At 35.2% G+C, this 21,604-nt stretch overlaps 1 protein-coding gene across 3 annotated transcripts in view; it reads right to left on the reverse strand.

The window, feature by feature from the left end:
- The window catches only part of LOC128164701 (cholesterol transporter ABCA5-like), a 40,487-nt gene that overhangs the window by 4,943 nt on the left and 13,940 nt on the right, over positions 1-21,604 (reverse strand). For all 3 annotated transcript variants that reach the window (XR_008240981.1, XM_052828690.1, XM_052828689.1), the window contains exons 2-31: positions 21,392-21,489; positions 20,477-20,775; positions 20,165-20,274; positions 19,711-19,823; positions 18,611-19,198; positions 17,817-17,961; positions 17,249-17,411; positions 17,001-17,068; positions 16,485-16,618; positions 16,064-16,216; positions 15,145-15,264; positions 14,796-14,934; positions 14,328-14,418; positions 13,735-13,874; positions 12,514-12,627; positions 10,884-11,306; positions 10,035-10,183; positions 9,065-9,334; positions 8,070-8,201; positions 7,128-7,280; positions 6,704-6,841; positions 6,410-6,502; positions 5,761-5,967; positions 5,318-5,542; positions 4,622-4,794; positions 4,257-4,332; positions 3,676-3,770; positions 3,122-3,241; positions 2,573-2,823; positions 2,178-2,233 (exon numbers count right to left, since the gene is read on the reverse strand). Coding sequence is in view for 2 of the 3 variants with exons in the window: in XM_052828689.1 (XP_052684649.1) it covers positions 2,178-2,233; positions 2,573-2,823; positions 3,122-3,241; positions 3,676-3,770; positions 4,257-4,332; positions 4,622-4,794; positions 5,318-5,542; positions 5,761-5,967; positions 6,410-6,502; positions 6,704-6,841; positions 7,128-7,280; positions 8,070-8,201; positions 9,065-9,334; positions 10,035-10,183; positions 10,884-11,306; positions 12,514-12,627; positions 13,735-13,874; positions 14,328-14,418; positions 14,796-14,934; positions 15,145-15,264; positions 16,064-16,216; positions 16,485-16,618; positions 17,001-17,068; positions 17,249-17,411; positions 17,817-17,961; positions 18,611-19,198; positions 19,711-19,823; positions 20,165-20,274; positions 20,477-20,775; positions 21,392-21,489 (5,036 nt within the window). In the remaining variant the exon portion in view is untranslated. The remainder of the gene's footprint in view (positions 1-2,177; positions 2,234-2,572; positions 2,824-3,121; positions 3,242-3,675; positions 3,771-4,256; positions 4,333-4,621; positions 4,795-5,317; positions 5,543-5,760; positions 5,968-6,409; positions 6,503-6,703; positions 6,842-7,127; positions 7,281-8,069; positions 8,202-9,064; positions 9,335-10,034; positions 10,184-10,883; positions 11,307-12,513; positions 12,628-13,734; positions 13,875-14,327; positions 14,419-14,795; positions 14,935-15,144; positions 15,265-16,063; positions 16,217-16,484; positions 16,619-17,000; positions 17,069-17,248; positions 17,412-17,816; positions 17,962-18,610; positions 19,199-19,710; positions 19,824-20,164; positions 20,275-20,476; positions 20,776-21,391; positions 21,490-21,604) is intronic.

Raw genomic sequence — 21,604 nt, forward strand, 5'->3', positions numbered from 1 at the left:
GGTTTGAGTGAGGTAGGAGATTTCTTTAGCATCCTTGATAATGGATATCAGGCTCTGCATCTGAAGCAACCTCTGCGTTTAATTTATAATAAAGCTAAATCAACTATGCAAGCTATCATCTATAAAACATGTGACCTGTTCCAAAAAACTAAACCTCATCCAGCATCCAAACCCATGGCTCAGATTCAGCATTCAAGCCCATCAGGTGCATTGGTATCATAAGACGCATCATCCATGCAAGTTTGGTGAAGTTTGTACCAGTAATAACTAAGATATCATCATCAGAGGGCACTAGCAATTAAAACCTTAACTTCCTCCAGCATCCACAACCTATGGCTCAGATTCAGCATCCATGCCTGTCAGGTGCATCTGTATCATAAGACACACCATCCATTCAAGATTGGTGAAGTAAGGACCTGTAATTACTAAGATTAATTGTTTAGCATCCTTGATAATGGAGATCAAGCTCTGCATCTGAAGTTACCTCTGCGATTCATTCATATTACAGTTAAATCAACTATGCAAGTTTGAAATAGTACTATCATCTATTAAACATGTGACCTGTTCCAAAAAACTTAACTTTATCCAGCATCCAAAACCTATGGCTCAGACTCAGCATTCAAGCCTGTCAGGTGCATCAGTATCATTAGACGCACCATCCATTGAAGTCTGGTGAAGTAAGGACAAGTAATAACTAAGATATCATCATCAGAGGGCACCTGTTTCAAAAACTTTATTTAACCAGCTCTTAAAACCTTAATCTCCTCCAGCATCCGAAACCTATGGCTCAGATTCAGCATTCAAGCCTGTCAGGTGCATCAGTATCATAAGACGCACCATCCATGGAAGTCTGGTGAAGTATGGACAAGTAATAATTAAGATATAATCATCAGAGGGCACCTGCAACAAAAACTTTAACCAGCTCCAACAACCTTAACCTCTTCCAGCATCCGAAACCTATGGCTCAGATTCAGCATTCAAGCTTGTCAGGTGCATCAGTATCATAAGATGCATCATCCATACAAGTTTGGTGAAGTTAGGACCAGTAGTAACTAAGATATCATCATCAGAGGGCACCTGCAACAAAAACTTTAACCAGCTCTAAAAACCTTAACCTCTTCCAGCATCCGAAACCTATGGCTCAGATTCAGCATTCAAGCTTGTCAGGTGCATCAGTATCATAAGATGCATAATCAATACAAGTTTGGTGAAGTTAGGACCAGTAGTAACTTAGATATTGCTATCAATGGGCACCTGCAACGAAAACTTTAACCTGCTCCAAAAACCTTAACCTCCTCCAGCATCCGAAACCTATAGCTCAGATTCAGCACTCAAGCCTGTTTTGTGCATCAGTATCATAAGCCACACCATCCATGCAAGTTTGGTGAAGTAAGGACCAGCAGTAACTAAGATATTGCTATCAAAGGGCACCTGCAACAAAAACTTTAACCTGGTCCAACAACCTTAACCTCCTCCAGCATCTGAAATTTAGGACCCAGATTCAGCATCCAATTCTTTCAAGTCCATTAGTAGGTCCAGATGCATCATCCATGCAAGTTTGGTGAAGATAGGACAAGTAATAGCTTAGATACAGGACCTGCAACAAAAACTTTAACCAGGTCCGGACGCCGACGCCGACGCCAAGGGTATAGCATAAGCTCCCCTTGACTTCGTCTCGGTGAGCTAAAAAACTAGAATCCCCTTTGCCCCATTATGCTAAGTTTGGTTGAAATTGGTTTAGCAGTTTTGGAGAAGAAGAAGAAAATGTGAAAAGATTAAAACAATGACAGACAATGGACAAATTTTGATCAGATATACTTACTTGAGCCTTTGGCTCAGGTGAGCTAAAAATTTGTGTGTGTGGTTTTTTTTAAAATTGAAATCTAGCACCAATCTGCCTAAGATTACCATGTACAGAATACATGGTTACAGTCTACATGCTAATTAAGAATTCATGCTTACAGCAAAGTCATTTTTATACACTGTACCAATAAATCTTAAAACAGTGAATTACTTTCAAAACAAATCAGAAGTTTTCAAAGATTTTTCAGCTTAAAAAAGATGCACAGTAATAAGACACTGTAATTTATCCAGTACTTTGCAAGCTAATCCAAACATATACTCAAAACAGAAGTTTATATCTTTTTTTCACATCACTGATAGTATTACATGTATACCTGCTCTAAAGATGACTGGCTGAAATTGTACTCTTCCATATCATGCGTCCGCTTGCCTAAAGAAAAATATGGACCAATGTAAATGGTTTAGAAAAGCTTGATTACAGTCAGTTTGTTTATTTTCATTTGTATCACTTTTAAAAAATAAGTCATATTAATTAAATGCTAACATCATAAAACAAAACATAGAACTTTTCGCTGAAAACCCATGAGTCTCGATCATACCATATAATACTTGGCATTCATAATTTGGCATACACAATTTATAAACAAATTTAAAAAAAATCATTGAATTAAGTTGCAACTCATCCACATAGTGTTTGCATAGAGTTGTTTAAATCAAAACATTCCCACCACCCCAATCCACATAAAAAAGAAGACATTTCTTGTATTACCTTCTTCTAGAGATGAGAAGACATGGGCGAGAGACTTGACATTGTTCCTGGGTATTTTATACTGAGCTCTCAGTCCAAATCTCTCCACAATCACAGCATCGGGGAACATGGAGAAGACATATTCCTCGAGCTTGTTCATTCTCTGCTCCACTGAATCTTGGGTCTCGTGGGCAATTCCTGCCTTCAACTTCACTTCCAGTATGTATCCACTTCCAAACTTGTTTTTCAAATGTTGAGTTGGTCCAAGACATCTACCAAAATTTTATGGGTTTATATCAACACTCTTTATCAGGACAGCCAAGTTACAGGTAGATCACTTTATAAATTTAATTCATATATAATGTAGTTTATACCAGTTTCCTTCATTTACATCATATCTCCTTGAATACATGTTTGGTATAAAGCTCCTTACTTTATTTTGAACTAGAGTATGATTCAGTGAAACCTAATTATTCTTTGATCCTTGAGGCATGAGAAATTATGATAAATGAGGTGATTTTGTTGTAAGACATAAAAGACTACAATATTCAAGTAGATTTTTTAACTCACTCAAGCTTTCCATTGACCATGATTCCGACTCGTGAGCAGAGGGCGTCTGCTTCCTCCATGTAGTGGGTGGTCAAAATGGCTCCCCTATCTTTGTTCTGGAAACTATTGGTAATAGTGTCCCTGGAACAAAACCAATAGGTCAAAGGTCAAAACATTAACAGCACTGGTATGTTTCTGTCAAAATATGCGGTAAGGATTTTTAAAGGGGCTAGATGGCTGTTGCCATTTTTAGGATATATTAATCTTCTTTAAAAGGAGAGCTATATATAAAGATATAGTAATTAAAAATGTTCTCAAATTCAATGCTCAAATATTGGGAATTTATCGGTACATAACAACAGTGTATGGCTTAAAAAATCACATCCAAATTTTTCAGGAAGATCTGATTGCAAATTCAGTAAAACCATCCAACATCATTTTTTTTGTAATTTAAGAAACATTATCAAAATACTTATATAATATATGAGCAATTGGTAGTTGCAGTAGCAGGCATGAGGCTGTAAATAATTCATAAAAAAAACTAAGGGATTCCATGGCAATTTAGATATCTGTACCAAAGGAATCTTTTGGAGGCAGGGTCCATTCCTGTTGAAGGCTCATCTAAGAGGACTATTCTGGGCTTTCCTAGCATACTTATGGCATAGCTCAACTGGAAAAAAATTGAGAAAATTGTTTTGTACGGTATACATTATTTTTCTTTCTAATGTATCTCAGTCTATGAAGACTATTTTTGCTGATAGCATTTTTGCTGATAACATTTGAAAATTCAAAGCCCTCAAGATCTGCTCTATTTAAAGAGTATACTTTTAACTGCAAATGGTGCGTCATTCATTAAAGAAATTAACTAAAAATGCACAGTTGGACCACATTCCCTATCATTTATCATCTAAAACTGACCATTGCACTTACGAAAGAAAAGATTATTGCAATTCAAGTTTGTGTTGTTTAGGATAAACTCTTTATGTTTATTTCTATGAAACTTATAACACAAATGTACTACATGTACCAGTATATACACTGTACATGTTCATGTACACTTGATTATTTTTTGCCAAAAGTTATCTTCAATGTCTTAAAAACCTCGTTTGAATTTTTGCAACCAGGTATTAGAAATGACAATCTCTGAGATAGTTACCTTTCTTTTGGTTCCACCTGACAGTTTCTTGGAACGTTTGTTTGCATGCTCCTGTACCTTCAGCTGCTCAATAAACCTAAGAAACAATAGAGCACATTGTTCTCAATGATTCTGACACAAACATTATAGAGTCTCCATCCATCCAACCCCTCATAATTAAAAAAACAACGCTTTTAATAATATTCATTTCTGGTTAAAAGTAAGTGTTAGTACAAAGTGTATTGTGAAAGTTAGGCAATTTCATGTACAAGATTTAGCAGACAATGTTAGGAAGATGGAAAACGATAGAAAACTTTAAAATGTTAATTTGTGATAATTTTCTCTGCTTTTAGTTATTTTAGTACATTTACTCCTTTTACCCTTACCATTCTGCAAGGTCATTGACTCTGTCCTCCTGCACACCTCTAATGGTGGCATACAGCACCAGGTGCTCCTTCAGCGTCATCAGCTCCTCGAGGGCATCGTGCTGAGGGCAGTAGCCCATGACCTGGAAAGCCTCAGACATGCTTGACTGAATATCATGTCCTCCCACTACAACCTACAATACAATAGCAAGACAGAAATGTCAATACTTGATATAAACATCTTTTTGGTGCTACATCAATGTAGAATGACACATCAGTTGCTGTCAAATGGAAATCAAATGGTGTAAACATATTCTACTGAAATTAATCAAATGGATCAGGAACAAGTTCTAACAAATTACTAGTTCCTCTTTGCATTGAAATTAAATATGGGACATTCTAACCGTAGAAAGATATATATTTTATCTTTTTCATGTACAATGGTCAAATCTATAAGGCATAACTGTGCCCATACAATGTCTCTCATTTAATCAACAAGTAAAGGTTTTATTGCAACAAAAATAAATGTGAATTGATATAATATTCAGAAAACTGATTTGGCTTTTAATCAAATAAAACTGAAACAATGCCTTGGGAATATGAAATTAATCAGAAATTCAAATTCTTTAGCTGTCATTTTTTCCATTACTTTTCCTTAAAATGTAATTGAAAAAAAAAAATTAAACACACTTGCAAATGAAAATAAAGACAGCTTACCCGTCCTCTAGTGGGCCCAATCTCTGCTACAATCATGTTAATCACTGTTGTTTTCCCGGCGCCATTTGGTCCCAACAATCCAAAGACCTCCCCATCATCAACGGCAAACGAGGCGTTTCTGACAGCTGTCTTTATTTCGTCTTTCTGGCCTTTCTTACAGCATTTACGCTGACTTTTATTTTTCTGAAATTCTTTCCTCAAGTTTTCAGCTATTGCAACAGGTTTCTACGAATTCAAATAAAATTTACTTGCAAATCGATGGAAAATAGGTATGAGTTTTGCATACTTAAAAATATTAATTCAGACACAAAAAAAACCAGGATTGTCTGTCATTTATATTCTAAAGTTTACTTATGTGAGAAAAAAACCTTACATGTACTGAACATTGCTTCATGATCAATTGAAATACTGGTAAACATATACTAGCTAAAATTAATACTTACACTAATATTATTTTTGTTGAATATGTCCTTGACCCTTTCCCTTTCAGCCTTGACATCATCATCTTCATTGTCAATAATGTCTGTATTTGTGTGAGGCACTGTGATTTCTTGTTGATGACAAGGAAATGCGTCCTTGACATCCCCCCCTGTATGTTTGATGTCCAGCATTCTCAACAGCATGGAAATGATCACCAAATCAAAAAGACACTGTAAGGTTCAAATTATTAAAATATTGAAATACTGGTATTATGCTGGCATTTTTGCAGCTTAATGTGGTATGGGACACCTGTTGGTATTAATGTGAATACAAGTACATTATAGTCAAGATATTTTCATCAGATTAAAATTGCCAAATTTTGCGATATTTGACACCCCCCCCCCCCCAATTATTTTGTACATTTTTTGGAAAGGTAAAATTTATGATTCGACCAGGTGACTTACAGATTCGTTAAGTAGAAATGTAGGAAAATGAAAAAATTAGTACATCACAATATGGGTTGTTCCATACCACCTTAAACAATTAACTGCCCAGGTACGTACCAAAGATATATAATCAGAAAATAATGCGTTTACAAATATTTGGATTTTTCCAAAAAAAAAAAAAATCATCATTTTATTATGCAGGATTAATACACCGGTATATACTCACGATAAGGTAGGTGTACACGAGATTATTTTCCATTTTGAAATAATCTGCATCATCAACAGTACTAAGCATATAAAAGGTTTTGACTCGGTACACCTGAAGCAAAACAACATCAAACAATATTAATGGAGAGAGAGAGAGAGAGCATTGTTAGAAACCCATGGTCAGTCTCACTGAAGTTCTCTAAGTTAAACGAGACCAACCCTGGGTTTCCAAAGATGGAGAGAAAGATCGCGACACATGTATTTATTTATTTGACATTTCAGTGATTTATGGTACTGAACAAAAAAATCTTACTTTATCAATATAGTACAATCCTCCAAAAATGATGTAGGGTGGATCAATGATGGAGAAGACAATGTGAAGTGCTCGGGCAATTTTTTCAAGAGCAAACATGTCCAACATAGACACTGCAGTATACGGCAATAAACCAAGCTGAAAAAAAAATTCTTGTAAATGAATGGGAGTTCCACATGTTTCTCACTAATATGATTATAGATATACCATGGGTTTTTCAGCATTGTGCCCATAGTGAATATTGTAATGATAAGGAGAAACAAAATTGCTTCTCTGAAAATTTACCATAAATATAGTCAGCCAGACCGTCAGTCAGATGCCTGATGAAATGTGAATAGATAAGATGAGCTCACTTGAGCTTTTAGCTCAGTTCAGCTAAAGACCATGCAGCAAATAAAGAATACAGCTCATGAACAATACGTACAAAGATAAATATTGTCAGGATGAACTGCTGGGCTGTAACAGCTTTCTGGAACATGTAGGAAGCGAAATAGGAGAACAGGACAGCCACTGGGATGTAAAACAGGACCAGCAGTATCAGAGAACCTACAGCCCCAGCGCTGCTTAAACTATCCAGCTGTAAACAAAATTAAGTACAAAATTCAAAACATGAACAATTCAAACCTTAAAAAAAGATTTACCCTACTGTATACAGGGAAATATATATATTCACTCCGTCTGTTTTTTTTTACCCCATTCACCTTCGTTGTCAGCAGACGAATTTAGGACTGAATTCCAATGTGTCAAATTATCTCTCTTAGAAAACGACTATGTATGGGCGAATTCAAGACTGGGCGAAACTGTTTGCAAGAGTAAAAGGGCAAAAATTTTCAGGGCGAAATTAACCCTGTATACAGTAAGAATTGTCCTTCTCTCTCCCATTTTCAATCCCCAAAACACTTCATGTCCTATTTTGCTAAGTAGTTAAGTAAATCAGAAATTAAAGCAATGAATAAGTAAAAAATTTATGTCGTTGTGCAAAAAACACTTAAAATGAACTGTCACTTCCAGTGTGGAATTCATTTCAAAGTTAATTTTACATCACTAGACAGAAAAGAAGACAAGCACAAGTCCATATCTGATACAAATTATTAGCTATAAAATTTAAGTCATTTATCTAGTGGCCCAATCAAGTGAGCCAATATCAAATTTTATTTTCTGTCTCTGTGTTTTTGATGAGTGGAGTATCAACTAATTTTCCAGAAAATGTATTGGTGAATATGCTAATCAAGATGTGTCTTTGCTAAAATCACTTGTATCAACATATCAAGATGTGCTAAAATCACTTGTATCAACATATCAAGATGTGCTAAGATCACTCGTATCAACATATCAAGATTGGCTAAAATCACTCATATCAACATACCTGTATGATAAGTACAACGATTACACAGAGGATTCCTGGGAAGCTGAACTTGACAATGTCCACCACCAGGTGGGTCCCCCAGTACATCCAGAAGCTCACCCCCGCCACACGCAGCTGGGTCCGCACCTTTGTCTGAAACACAAGGAAGAACCAAATTATCACATTTAAATCATTGTAAGAAATTAATGAAACACCTCAGGGAAATCTTTGTCCATTCTTAAGCTGATTTATAGGCATATAATAATACAGTAATAATAACAGAAGCATATTATTGGATACTTAAAAGTATTCTAAAATTGAAATTAAATCAATCATGAACTTGGTAAGTTTTTGATTTTCTAACTTTAGCTTCTAATAGGAATTTAAAATTACATGACCATATCAACCAAATTATTAGCATACTTTATATTATGCTTTATTTTTATGCTAATGTGTTTTAATGCATGCAGGTATTTTACACTAAAATTTTCCTATTAGGAAGTTCTGAACATGAATGTTAGGTTCTTAAGAACCATTTTGTAAAAAATCTTGGGTAATAATATGTATAAAATACATATACATGTACTGTGGAATCATAATTAATTTCGTGGGGGCCAATTTTCATGGATTGTAGGATTTTTGCTTATTCTTCGGGATGTAATTTCGTGGATGCGTCGGTTTTCAGTTTCAATAGGAAAACTAAATATTTTATAATTAGTTTTTGTGGAAGATGTAAATTCATGGGTGCGGGCTACCCACGAATACCACAAAAATTGAGCCACCTTGAATTTTAATGATTCCATAGTATATAAAATTAAATTCAAAGTCAAAATTTTACGTACAAAAAGCCTTCAATGTCAATATTAATTAAAAAAATACATGTATTTTAAAATGTTGTTTCAATCTGAATATTCCTCTGCATATGATGATGACTCCATTATAGACCTAATGGTGATATTTTGTTTTTAAAGCTTTAGTTTTAAGAGCAACATTCCTCACTTCTCAAACAAATTTACCTCCCTATCTTTGACCATGTAAATAGCAAAAGTTGGAGCAACAGCAATGAATGCCATTCCGATCAGGATGATGGAGGAAAAGGCGCCATTGTTGAACCGGTTTTGGCCGGAATCTGCGATCCACGGCAAGTTGGTTGTAGAAATGACCTGGGCTGTAGAACCAGTCTTGTTGGCTTGCAAACTTAGAATGGAGTTGGTGAGGGCATTGATGAGCATTGGGATGCTGTAAGTTGCCGAGGCATTGTAGAAGATGGTAAAAGCTCCGTCAAACTGTAAAAGATGAGAGGGAGTCAGGGTTGATAAATTTGTTCCTTTAACACAGAGGATACATGAAGCAATCACAATATTATATATCACCCAAAATTAATATCTAGGTTGTCAGGTCAAACATTTCAAACATAATGCAGCAGGCATTATGTATTTTATTTCTATTTGCAAAGAGGATTAACTTTTTTTTCATGTTCTTACTTTAAATTGAAAAAAAATTGCGTTATCTTCCTTTAAAATATGGCAATAAATAAGTAAATCAAAGCCGCACCATTTGACCCAATGTGGTTGTGCCTAGGAAGACATTAAAGCTGATTTAGCCCAATTACTAAATAAATGTTCGAGATAAGCAGAAAAAATTGCCTACAGTGTATCTTGGCAGTCTGGATCAGATTGTCAGGTATTGATTGGAGGTCATCTTACTGTAACCTTTACTGACTAAATAAGGTGATTCAACAGTTTTGCATTAAATCGCGAGAATATAAGTCAGATTGAATTTTTTATCATAGTTTAATTCATTTAGTTTACATCTCTCCGAAATAAAAAAGCTAGATTTTAAAATCCGCAAGATGTGCTTCTCCCAATTTCATGTGAATATTAATTCCTTACGTTTAATTAGGAATCTACAGTAAACTGCCCGGTTTTTATCTACCAATGTTTGAAACTAATTTGCTGTTTGCTTATAGGAAGAATTAAGAATCACCTTGGGAGGGGTCCCAGACTCTTGTAGCTGAGAAACCTTCATGCCAGCATAATGTGGTGCCATGCTTAATAGATTGGAGGAGTCAGAGAAACCATCAGTGTAATAGAGCCTGTTGATGAGACTGGTCCACTCCGAACTTGTTGGTGAACCTATCAAAAATATGAGGAAAAGAAACTAACTTAGCTACACATTCTAAAATGCAGAATCTCTGTAAATTAAAAAAACAAGATTGGTAATGCCCCTGCTCTGATGTATATATAAAAAATGGCAAAGTTGACGTTTAACAGTAAGCTGATATCAAATTTGTGTAAAAATAAATCCCAACAAATAGTATGTCTTACCAAAGAGTCTATTAAAATTTCAAACATCTGCGATTATTAGTTGCTGAGAAATCTTTAAAAAAATTCGTTTGAAAATTTAGGCTAATTAATAGTTGCTGAGAAAAATGTGACAGAAATTTGTTATGACAAACAGACACACAAAGGTAAAACAGTTTACCCCCTGTTCCTTGTTTATTTTATTTTTTATTTTTTTTAGATAAAACAGATATGTTTATCATGAATCAAAATTGATTGTTCCTGGCTGACTTAAAAATTGCTAAAATAATGTTTTACATTACATGCAACAATGTTATTTATATGAGTATCTTTACATACAATAATGCACATGTACAATTCAGTTAAATTCTTTCTTTCTAAAGGAAATCATTCAAATAAAAATACTGATTCGTCAATCTATAGGCACTTGCTTCAGTAGATTGGAGATGGTTACCTTTAACAGATATCACTTGATCATTTCATTATTTGAAGTTGAATTTGATGATCATAAAAAAAAAGCTGGGTCACATACCATCTGAATCATTCAGTAATAAACCTGGGACGGCTGATGGATAAACCTTGGACCTGGCATAGGATGGTAGGCCTTGGAGACTGATGGGCGTCGGCTTACTATCGTACGTTACATTCGAAGAAGTCTTGTTCACAACCAATCCAATGATAACGAAAATCACTGGTAACACCAGCGAGAATACTAGATTGGCCTTGTTGCGGAAATTAAGAAGGATCCACATTTTCACCATGGCCTTGAACTGGCGTTTGGAGAGATTTTCGGTCTGCTTTTCAAGGTCTAGTAAATCCGTGTCTATGGTGACTTGGGTGTGGCAGGTGTCGCCGACCGTGAGTGGGCTGACTCTATTGTGGGGGAAATGTCCGTTCTCGTCCTCAATGACCGGCTCTGTCCGTTCATTAAGTTTCTTGGATACATCATCCTCCTCTGGAAATTAAAACTGGTTATCTGATTATTAATTCTATTTGTCATGAAAAAAAATTATTAAATAATTCCTTAACATTTATTGCATTCAAGAGCATGTTAGATTAGACATTTTTACAATTTTACAGAAAGATAAATTAATTAAATGAAAGAAAGAGTGCTCCCCCATTACTTAACAGAGCAACACATAATGAATGGCAGGGTTTGCATACACAAATAAGTTTGATTTTAAAATGGGCTTAACTCTGAAGAAAACATCACATCAAAAACTTCAAGCAATAAGTCTACATATCTATTCATTTGTCTTGAACTTGAAACTTGAATCTACACTAGCTGAGGGGAATTTTGAACAACAACAAAATTTTACATTCAAAAGGCCAAATTTCAAAAAAAATAAAGGATTCCAAATTTTCAGGTAATTATATGCTGATCAATTAAAATCTATGTCCTAAATACCTACATAGTTTCTTGAAATTTGATGCAGTAATTTATGATGAGTTGCGCTTACAAACTGTTCATATTCAAAATATGTCAAAATTCTAGGTTCAAATGGGCCGATTATGGAATTGGAATTTCCTGTAAATGCACATCTACACATTATGTCCTTAATACCTACTAAGTTTTTTGAAATTCCATGCAGCTGTTTAAGACAAGTTGTACTTACAAAATAAAAACCCCAAAAGGCTGTCTGACTGACGGCTTTGTCAGAAAAATTAAACCCCTTGCAACTTGTTGCATGAGGTATAATCAGTTTTTTTATTTTTATTTCAACAAATGTTCACCATCTTAGCTGAAGCACTGATCTTTTGAGACATAATTTGCTTTCCAACTACATTTCATTTTAACAACAGAACTCTAAGTTTTGAATTTCATTTTACATGTGAAGAATCATCTTACCAAAAGATTTTACTCTTTGAAATTAACTATTAAAACTTAATTTTTTCAAATCAAATGAAGGATAAATCGGTCAAGAAAATTAAGAACTTGTTTTTGTGCATCCTAAAGATACTTTTTAATATACAATGTAAGATTAAAAAATTCCATGAAAAAAGTAAAAGGAGAAAACTTTCACACTACTGTCATCTCTGTACTTCAGAGTACTATATATAGTAGTTAACAGAATGTTGTTACAGATTATTTCTCAAAGCAAAATTTATATTGAAATTGATAATAAATGGTGAGGCAGATAAAAAGGAATGCAGAATTTTACCTAGCTTCATGAATACTTCCTCTAAGGATGTCATGGAAACCCCATAGGACTTGATCCCAAGGGATTCAGCTTTACTGGACATTCCTGATGTACTCTCCATATCACTGAATAGGGCTAAAAAGGTAGAAAAGAGTTAAAATAGATGTAGAATCACTTGAGACTAGCTCTGACTTGGAAACTTCCTATAAAAAATAGCCATACTGGCAGGATAGAACTTTATTTACCCGAGAACTGACTAACTTGGTTAAGGGGGAGGGTGAAGGATACAGCTTTATTTACCTGAGAACTGACTGACTTGGTTAAGGGGGAGGGTGTATTATAGACCAGTATTTACCTGAGAACTGACTGACTTGGTTAAGGGGGCGGGTGAAGGATAGAGCTTTATTTACCTGAGAACTGACTAACTTGGTTAAGGGGGAGGGTGTATTATAGACCAGTATTTACCTGAGAACTGACTGACTTGGTTCAGGGGGAGGGTGAAGGATACAGCTTTATTTACCTGAGAACTGACTGACTTGGTTAAGGGGGAGGGTGTATTATAGACCAGTATTTACCTGAGAACTGACTGACTTGGTTAAGGGGGAGGGTGTAGGATATTTACCTGAGAACTGACTGACTTGGTTAAGGGGGAAGGTGTATTATAGACCAGTATTTACCTGAGAACTGACTGACTTGGTTAAAGGGTAGGGTGTAGGATAGAGCTGTGTTTACCTGAGAACTGACTGACTTGGTTAAGGGGGAGGGTGTAGGATATTTACCTGAGAACTGACTGACTTGGTTAAGGGGGAGGGTGTAGGATATTTACCTGAGAACTGACTGACTTGGTTAAGGGGGAAGGTGTATTATAGACCAGTGTTTACCTGAGAACTGACTGACTTGGTTAAAGGGTAGGGTGTAGGATAGAGCTGTGTTTACCTGAGAACTGACTGACTTGGTTAAGGGGGAGGGTGTAGGATATTTACCTGAGAACTGACTGACTTGGTTAAGGGGGAGGGTGTAGGATATTTACCTGAGAACTGACTGACTTGGTTAAGGAGGAAGGTGTATTATAGACCAGTGTTTACCTGAGAACTGACTGACTTGGTTAAAGGGTAGGGTGTAGGATAGAGCTGTGTTTACCTGAGAACTGACTGACTTGGTTAAGGGGGAGGGTGTAGGATATTTACCTGAGAACTGACTGACTTGGTTAAGGGGGAGGGTGTATTATAGACCAGTATTTACCTGAGAACTGACTGACTTGGTTAAGGGGGAGGGTGTAGGAGAGTTCTTTGCCGTGCACTCGTGTGAACTCTGCTCCCTCTATGTGCCCTCTGACAAAGTCTGTGACATTACTCTCCTTGCAATTAGGCTCTACAACCATGCTGAAAAATTAGAGTCAACAGATTTATATAGCGTATAGTTTTACGTAGGCATGCTAAAAATGAGGTCAACAGATTTATATAGTGTACACTTATTAGGCCTACAGTGTATAGATTGACATTTCGGTTCACCATTTCATCTTATTTCTGGAGTTGGTAAACACAATTTAGGAAATCAATGAACTACTGAGACCAAAAAAATTGTTGTACTGGTTCTCAGGCCCAAAATTTTAAAAAAAATTCTTTTTACAAACTTCAGGGAAATAACATGATTTTCTTCATCTTAACTAGAGTTTCCCCCTTCTTAAAATGGAACTAATCAATGCGGCAGAGTCTGAACTAATCTTTTTATGTTTCACATAATGCCAAAAGATTGTATTTGTAATAAAAGGAAAAGGAAAAAAAGACATTTTGACCCATAAAAAATACAGGAAAGATTCTATAATGACTTCATACTTCAAATGATATCCTATTCCAAATCTGCTCTTCAGAAACAAGGAGGAACCACAACACCGAAGCTTTCCCTTACTGATAAATGCTTTCCTGTCTGTCAATAAAACAGAGAAATTAAAAATAGTTTAAATTAGTAGTTAAGTAAAAGAACATATACATGTACTGGATAAGTCATTGAAAAGTAATAAATAATAACATGAATACTTCAATTAACATCATGCGCAGATTTTTTTTTAGAGGGGGGGAGGGGGGGGTCCAGAACCCCCTCCCTCAGTTAAATTCAACTTATCAAATAGTAAAAATAAAGCCTCAGACCAAACAAAATTATCCTTTAGAAACCTCTTTCCAAAAACATTTTCTAGATTACGAAAATAACACTGACTTTCCATGAATACATGGGTAGTTTTTATTTCGGAAGGGGGAATTCAACACCATATTACTTATGTGCATATTATTGCTGTATAATCGTACCTGCCAATATGTCTGCTTCATCCATAAAATGAGTTGTCAGAAGAATCAACCTATTCTTTTTCTTTTCCTTCAGGACATTCCACAGATGTCTTCTGGAATATGGATCCATTCCTGCCGTAGGCTCATCCAGGTAAATAATCTACAAAAGAGGAAAAAATGATCAATATTGGAACCTCTCTGCAGGTAATTTTACCTTTGTACAATATTTCATGGTGTTCATCCAATTAAAAACCAGTAAATTAAAATCAACCTCCCTCCCCTTCAAAATAAAATGAGGCTCCCGCAAATATTGCGAAAAATTTTTGCATACAAATAAAAGTTGGTTTACAGTATATACCGATCAAGCTACCTTTGGGTCTCCTATCAGCGATATAGCAACAGACAACTTCCTCTTCTGACCACCACTCAGGTCCTTGGCAAATGTGTCCTTCTGGTCTTCTAGCCCAACGTCCTTGATGGTTTGATTAATCTGCAAAAATTAGGTCCAAATCAGTCATTTGCAAATGTATTTTTAACAGTTTATAAAAGGAATATACCTGGATTTTATTTGTCCTAGCAAAAGTTTTCATTCTTACAACAGAGTCATAGCACTCTGGCATAGCACCTTACGACGGTGAGAAAGACAGATGGACAGACATGGGACAGACAGACAGACAAACACAGATGGACAGACAGTCAGACAGACAAAATCCAGCACATTCCTTGACATTTGATCTTTTCAGGCAGCTGAATTTATCACTTTTTAACTATGGATATAAATGAACTGCATAACAACATCTGAGCAATTTTATCAAATACAAGTAGTACTATGGTCTCAAAACATATTATAGTCTGTCCCAAGTTAATGCTTCCATCACTTTTTGATGATATTTTAATTAATAAAAATACACATACCTGTGAAAGAAATACAGTTGAAATCGATAAAAGGGAATATATTCAAGATATCTTCCTTGAACAATTATCATTTTTCACTCATAAAAATTCACAGGAACGAAAAAAAATTTCTTAAGGAGATTTATAATGGGAAATGTTTACATCTTTTCTCCATTTGGAAGTACTTGGGATACCTCGCGCAATTTTTCAACGTTATCATCTGGGCTTATTAATAGCTGATGCAATGCAAAATCTCTGTAGAGTTTCTATTTCTGGATGTGTATTGAAACCTGAAGTGGTAGAGGGGGCGTTTCAAAACAGATAATCTGGACATCTGGACATGGAGTCACAGAGTATAGTACTTGTATCAACATGGAATCATCATAAATCCTTACCCTCTTCTTCAACTCATCTCCGGTAATGCCCTTCAGTCCAGCATAGAAGGTCAGATGTTCCACACAGGTCAAGACATCAAAGAGGATGTCGTGCTGTGGGCAGACTCCAGTAATGGCCCTCATCCTCACTACGTCTGACGGGTTTGATACGTCCTGCAAACACATATCACAATGAATTAAAGTCAATGCAGAAAACATGGGATTACACTCAACACAGAACCACATAATTAAGGTTATTACATAAAACACTGGATTATAGGCAGAGTTCAAAAAAAAAAATTATATTACAGTAAAAACAAAAATAAAAAATGACCGTTAGGTAGATTTGTAATGCTGTTATTAACAGAAATAAGATTAAAAGTATAAAATGATGAAACAAATAAAGTACAAAATAAAATTAACAAAGCCCTGCATCACTTACATATCCTTGTACAATTGCAGTACCAGTTGAAGGGGGCACCAGTCCACTTAACATGTTGAGCAGAGTAGTTTTCCCAGCTCCATTGTGTCCCAAAAGACATGTTATCTGTCCCTCATACATTTCCAGGGACAAATCTAGCCAAAAATATGCTACATGTAAATGGTAACTCATTCAATTCACTCTAAATACTTTTTGACTTGTTAAACATTAATTGCATTCTGACCAAGGCAGTATCAGAAACCCACAGCCAGTGTAGCACATGCTTAATGACAGTCAGTAAGTGTATACAGGCAAAACTGACCTTGGGTTTCTGATGATGTGACCATGCAAGATTGAAACTTACACATTAGGAAAAAAAAGTGCTAATATAAAAGTATAATCTTGTTTTCCACTGAAGAGGTAGGTTTATTTATGTTTATGGACTTTCTACAGATCTAAAACATTCTATACTGTAATATACATGACTTTACATATATTCTTCAATGAATACCAACCATACAGTTACAAAGTCCTAACCTTCAACAGCTTTAACTTTTTCTTTCTCCTTCTCCTTGGAAGGGAATTCCTTTGTTATGTTATAAATTCTACAAATAAAAAAAGAAATCAATACTTAACGTAGTACAGTGATGAAATCTGCCTGATAAAATTCAACACTTTAAATTTTGCCCCCTTTCGCAGTTCAATGACATTGTACGTAGAAAAGCTAAAATGAAAAGGGCCAAGACCTTAATTACTTTTCACTTTCCATAACTCCCCACACATACCTAATTCCTTGCTTCTCCCTAGTTTCCTGGGTAACATGCTCCACATCATTTCCAAAGAACAAATCTGTGTCGTCTGCTTTGCTATTATACTTGCTGGATTTTGATTGAAACCAGTAAGATTTCATGAAGATGTAATATGGAGGAAATCTGGGGCCATAATTCCCTTAAGAAAAAGGTATGAAAATTATTTTTAGATATCTTATACATGTACTTGTATCTATTTGCACTCACAGGGGTGGAGTAGAGGGAACTGTTACAAGAAAAGGCTGCTGAGACCATATAAGACAAGGATTGGTAATGCGTAAGACAGGGATTGGTAATGAGTAAGGATGATTCCAATTGATACAACTCTACTCACATGAAGATAAAAATATGATATAAAAAAAAAAAAAAATAAATAAAAAAAATAAATGCAGATTTATGATAAATGTATTTTATTTACTGACTTGAAAATTATAAAATGTTATTAATGCAGATTGAGTTTGAGTGTTAAAACCACAAAATATTGAATGCAGTACATTCAGTAATTTAAAATTTTCCTGCATTTTAAACACCTGTATCCTTTTACCTGGGACAATATTATCCAGGTAGATAGCCAACATGTAATAGAGAACAGCATCTAGCACCAACATCAGCAGATAACCATAGAGAGGGAAATCTCCTGACTTGATGGTCTCGAAGTCCATTCCTACTGTGATATCCAGAAATAAGCTCTACAATTAGACCAAAAAACGCATGAACTGGCTTTTAGATTTGTTAGCTTTATGTATCTAATATAGGGGTATACATCTAATATTACATCTTCTGTGGTCTCATTAACATTGGCATTGATTTACAAAGATTAAGTAAAATACATATTTTAGAGGTGTCAAAATTTTTAGGACAATATAGTCTGGATTTTGCATTGCAGATGACATTAGTACCTGGATGTTAATAATAAATTCAAAAATTCTGCAAAGTGCACCCAAACTTCTCAATAAAAAAAAAATCATGATTTTTCCATTATTAATCTCCTTATCAAGAGGAATTTTATTTAAGCTTTTATTCTTCATTTTATACGGGAAAAATAAGATAATATCTCAATGAAGAAATCCTGGATTTTTCTCTTACATTGATTTCATTGTTTTTTGTTTTTTGTTTTGATATAAATTGTCAAAAAGTGATCGATAGGCAGACACAGTACAGTTTGGAAATTGGAAAGCATTTACAAAAGTCAATTACCCCATAATAACTAACCAAAAATTATCTATTAGAAGTCAGTAGAAAAGAGACTGACCTGGCCAAATTAAATGGCTAAGTATCTTTTAAACTTTTTTAATACTAATGTATTTACTAACTGATAAAGACATAATTTTTGTTTACCTGGTCAATAGCTAAAGCTACACCACAGGGAGATATCAGACTTAGGAACGCTCTCCCCACAGGAGGTATGGTATAGGTTACTTCCCCTGTGCTGGTCACGGTCCGGGTCATACTGACAGCCAAGTATAACAGTGACGTGACCATAGAGATCAAACTGGCCAATCCCCCTGCTGTCTGGGCTTTTTGAAAGAATGGAGTGATAAGCCATGAAAAGCTGATGAGAGACAAACCATACAGCTCCAGAATCAGGAAGAAGAGGAACATGTTGCTGTTCTTGTAAAACTGCGCCAAGTATGCAATCAGAGTCACAACAATGGTTACCACAGTGATTAGAACAAAATATACGGCCGCCCATGACGCCCAGTAGGCGGAATCTCTCAAGCCCATCATCTTCATTCCCTCCTTGATTTTTTTCTCCTTATCATTGACGATGTTTGCGGTGAGGAAATTGACAAATTGGGCATAGGCCAGGACAAAGTAGAGGGAGGAGATGATCTGTATGTAGGACGTGTCCGGCTGGTATTTGTCCATCGGCATTAGCTGGAAGGACAGGTCCAGCGGCTGTATTGCTGTTACACCTGTGTGGTGCTGTAAATAACAAACATATATTCCAAACTGCAGTCTGGGTTAAATCACCAATTACAAATGAATGATTGACATCAAAAACTTGAGCATTGCCAGATCTGACACATGAAATCCAACATAAGTGTGAAAATGAAATGTACAGTGCCCATGAAAAAATGGAGGACTTGGGAAAATGGAAGACAATGCAAATGCTTAGCACTTTCTAAAATGATTTTAAATAGTTATATAATGAATGTTTTCTCATTTTAAGATCAACCCTAAAGTTGCACAAGGTTAAAGCTTATATATATATATATATATATAATGGTGATGTCATGTTTAATGTCTGCAAAAAAATTTCTGCCAAATATTAGTACCTTACTGGCAAAACTTTATCAGGTCAGTTCCAAACAAACAAAGCAAATTGCAGTGTCTATGTATTTCTTTCGAGACATATAACCTTTATATTCCCCTTCTCCCAAATGTTCTGATACTGGCAGATAGACCTAAAATGAAGGTCAGCCTTTTCTCCTTACCCTCATTAGCGCCGTGTCTGCAGCCATCTGCATCATGCTGAATCCGGTGTGCATGTACTTTAGGACATCACAGGAACTTGAATCCAAGCCCGTGCCTTGCCGGCATTGCTCATCTGGTACACACAAAAAAGGAGGATACATGTACATGCAAATAACACTGATACTCTAAACATTTAACATTTTGCAATGTCCTCTATTCAGTGTTTTTGGTGAAAGGCAGCTTCAATTAAATAATGTAAATCACTACATGCTGTGCAGATATGTTAATAAATATGAACCTACATTAAAGGAAAAAGTTATGCTAACTTGTGCAAAATGAATTACTGCCAAATATTGTACACACTCAATTTAATACATTTACAGAATATGTGTATGTACATTTTTATACGAGAGAGAGAAAGAGAGAGAGAGACTTGGGTTTGTTTTGGGCCAAGAGCTGCACAAATCTACTCACTAGTAGTTCTGTAATAGGCAAGGGTTTTTGTATCTCCAATATCTGAAATTCTCATCCTGATTGCATAGGACAGGTTCGCTCCATTATAATTGAACTGCAATCCTGTGAACCTTTAAAATTTACAAACTGATAGTTTATTTTTCATTTGGATTTATATTTTATAAAACAGTTTATCATAAATAAAGGAAATTTGAGTGCCAAGATCTTTATTTCCTGAAATCTTACAATACTATCACATGAAAATTACAGTGCATCTTATCTAAAAGGAACCAAATGAGAGATATATATGAGTAATTCTTGAATGACAAATACCCTTTAATTTGGGAATATTTTTCCTGAAAAGCTGCCACCATTTTAACATCATCGGGATAGAATTCTAAAGAAGGTGTAACATTAAGACCCATAATTTGTTTGAATATTCCCGCTGCATCTCCAGCGATGGCTTGAGTGAGGCTGTCATTTGGACACACCAGGATCTTGTCGGTGTACTCAAGTGTGAAGTTTTCTGGTCTGACCAATGGGAAGCTGGGAATGGCTGGCAGGGGGTCCAATGGAAGAAAGGCTTTTATCATAGCCAAGATACCGACAAAATAGATAGGGTAGACTATCTCCTGTAGGAAAAAATACATTTCATAAGTTGTGAATCTATTAAAAAATGTATTAGTACACAACATGTTATTATGGACATAACAATTAAAAGTGTTCTTTGTTGTTTCATATAGGTATTAAGTTTAACCAGACTGCAGAAGAAATACTGGTTTATAACTCACATCACATAGCTTTCTTGAGGTACTCAAAACATTACCATGAAATAAATTTTTATTTGAAGTTGTACAAGTGTATATATACTCCATAATATAGGATATATCTTGAGTAATACTTCACCAATTACTTTAGAAATGAACACCCACATAATGCTATATCACCTCCTCAGCATTTTGTGTGCAGTGATAACAAGAACTGATCCTACATGAGCTCACTTTGATCTGAGTTTCACTTTTTTAATTCATATTTCTGTAGTAAAAGTGAAACAAAGCTGAATCAAATTGAACTTAAATGTCGAAGTTTAATGATTCTGGAGCCTGCATGCATGGTCTTGGTTTTTTAAGATATTCAAGATGCAGTCACTAAAATACTTCCTTTTCATAAAGGCAGATGATATATTATACAAATTGTTACAATTAATATCCAGTGAACAACATATAGGAGAATAGATTTATAGTGTACCTGAATAAGTTGGCCTTTGTTTCTTTTCTTGTACAGTATATGTTTGTACATAAGGGCCTTAAACTGCTGGATAAATGTGGCCATTTTCTCCTCCTGGTCTGAAATAAAAAAGATAAATGATAAAATTTTCAATTTTTTTATTCTAACTCTGAAATAATTCAGTCTGATTTGTGGTTATACTCAAACCAATACCTTTCTTAATAAATAATAATA

The sequence above is a fragment of the Crassostrea angulata genome, chromosome 10 (assembly GCF_025612915.1).
Source record: "Crassostrea angulata isolate pt1a10 chromosome 10, ASM2561291v2, whole genome shotgun sequence".
Taxonomy (NCBI): domain Eukaryota; kingdom Metazoa; phylum Mollusca; class Bivalvia; order Ostreida; family Ostreidae; genus Magallana; species Magallana angulata.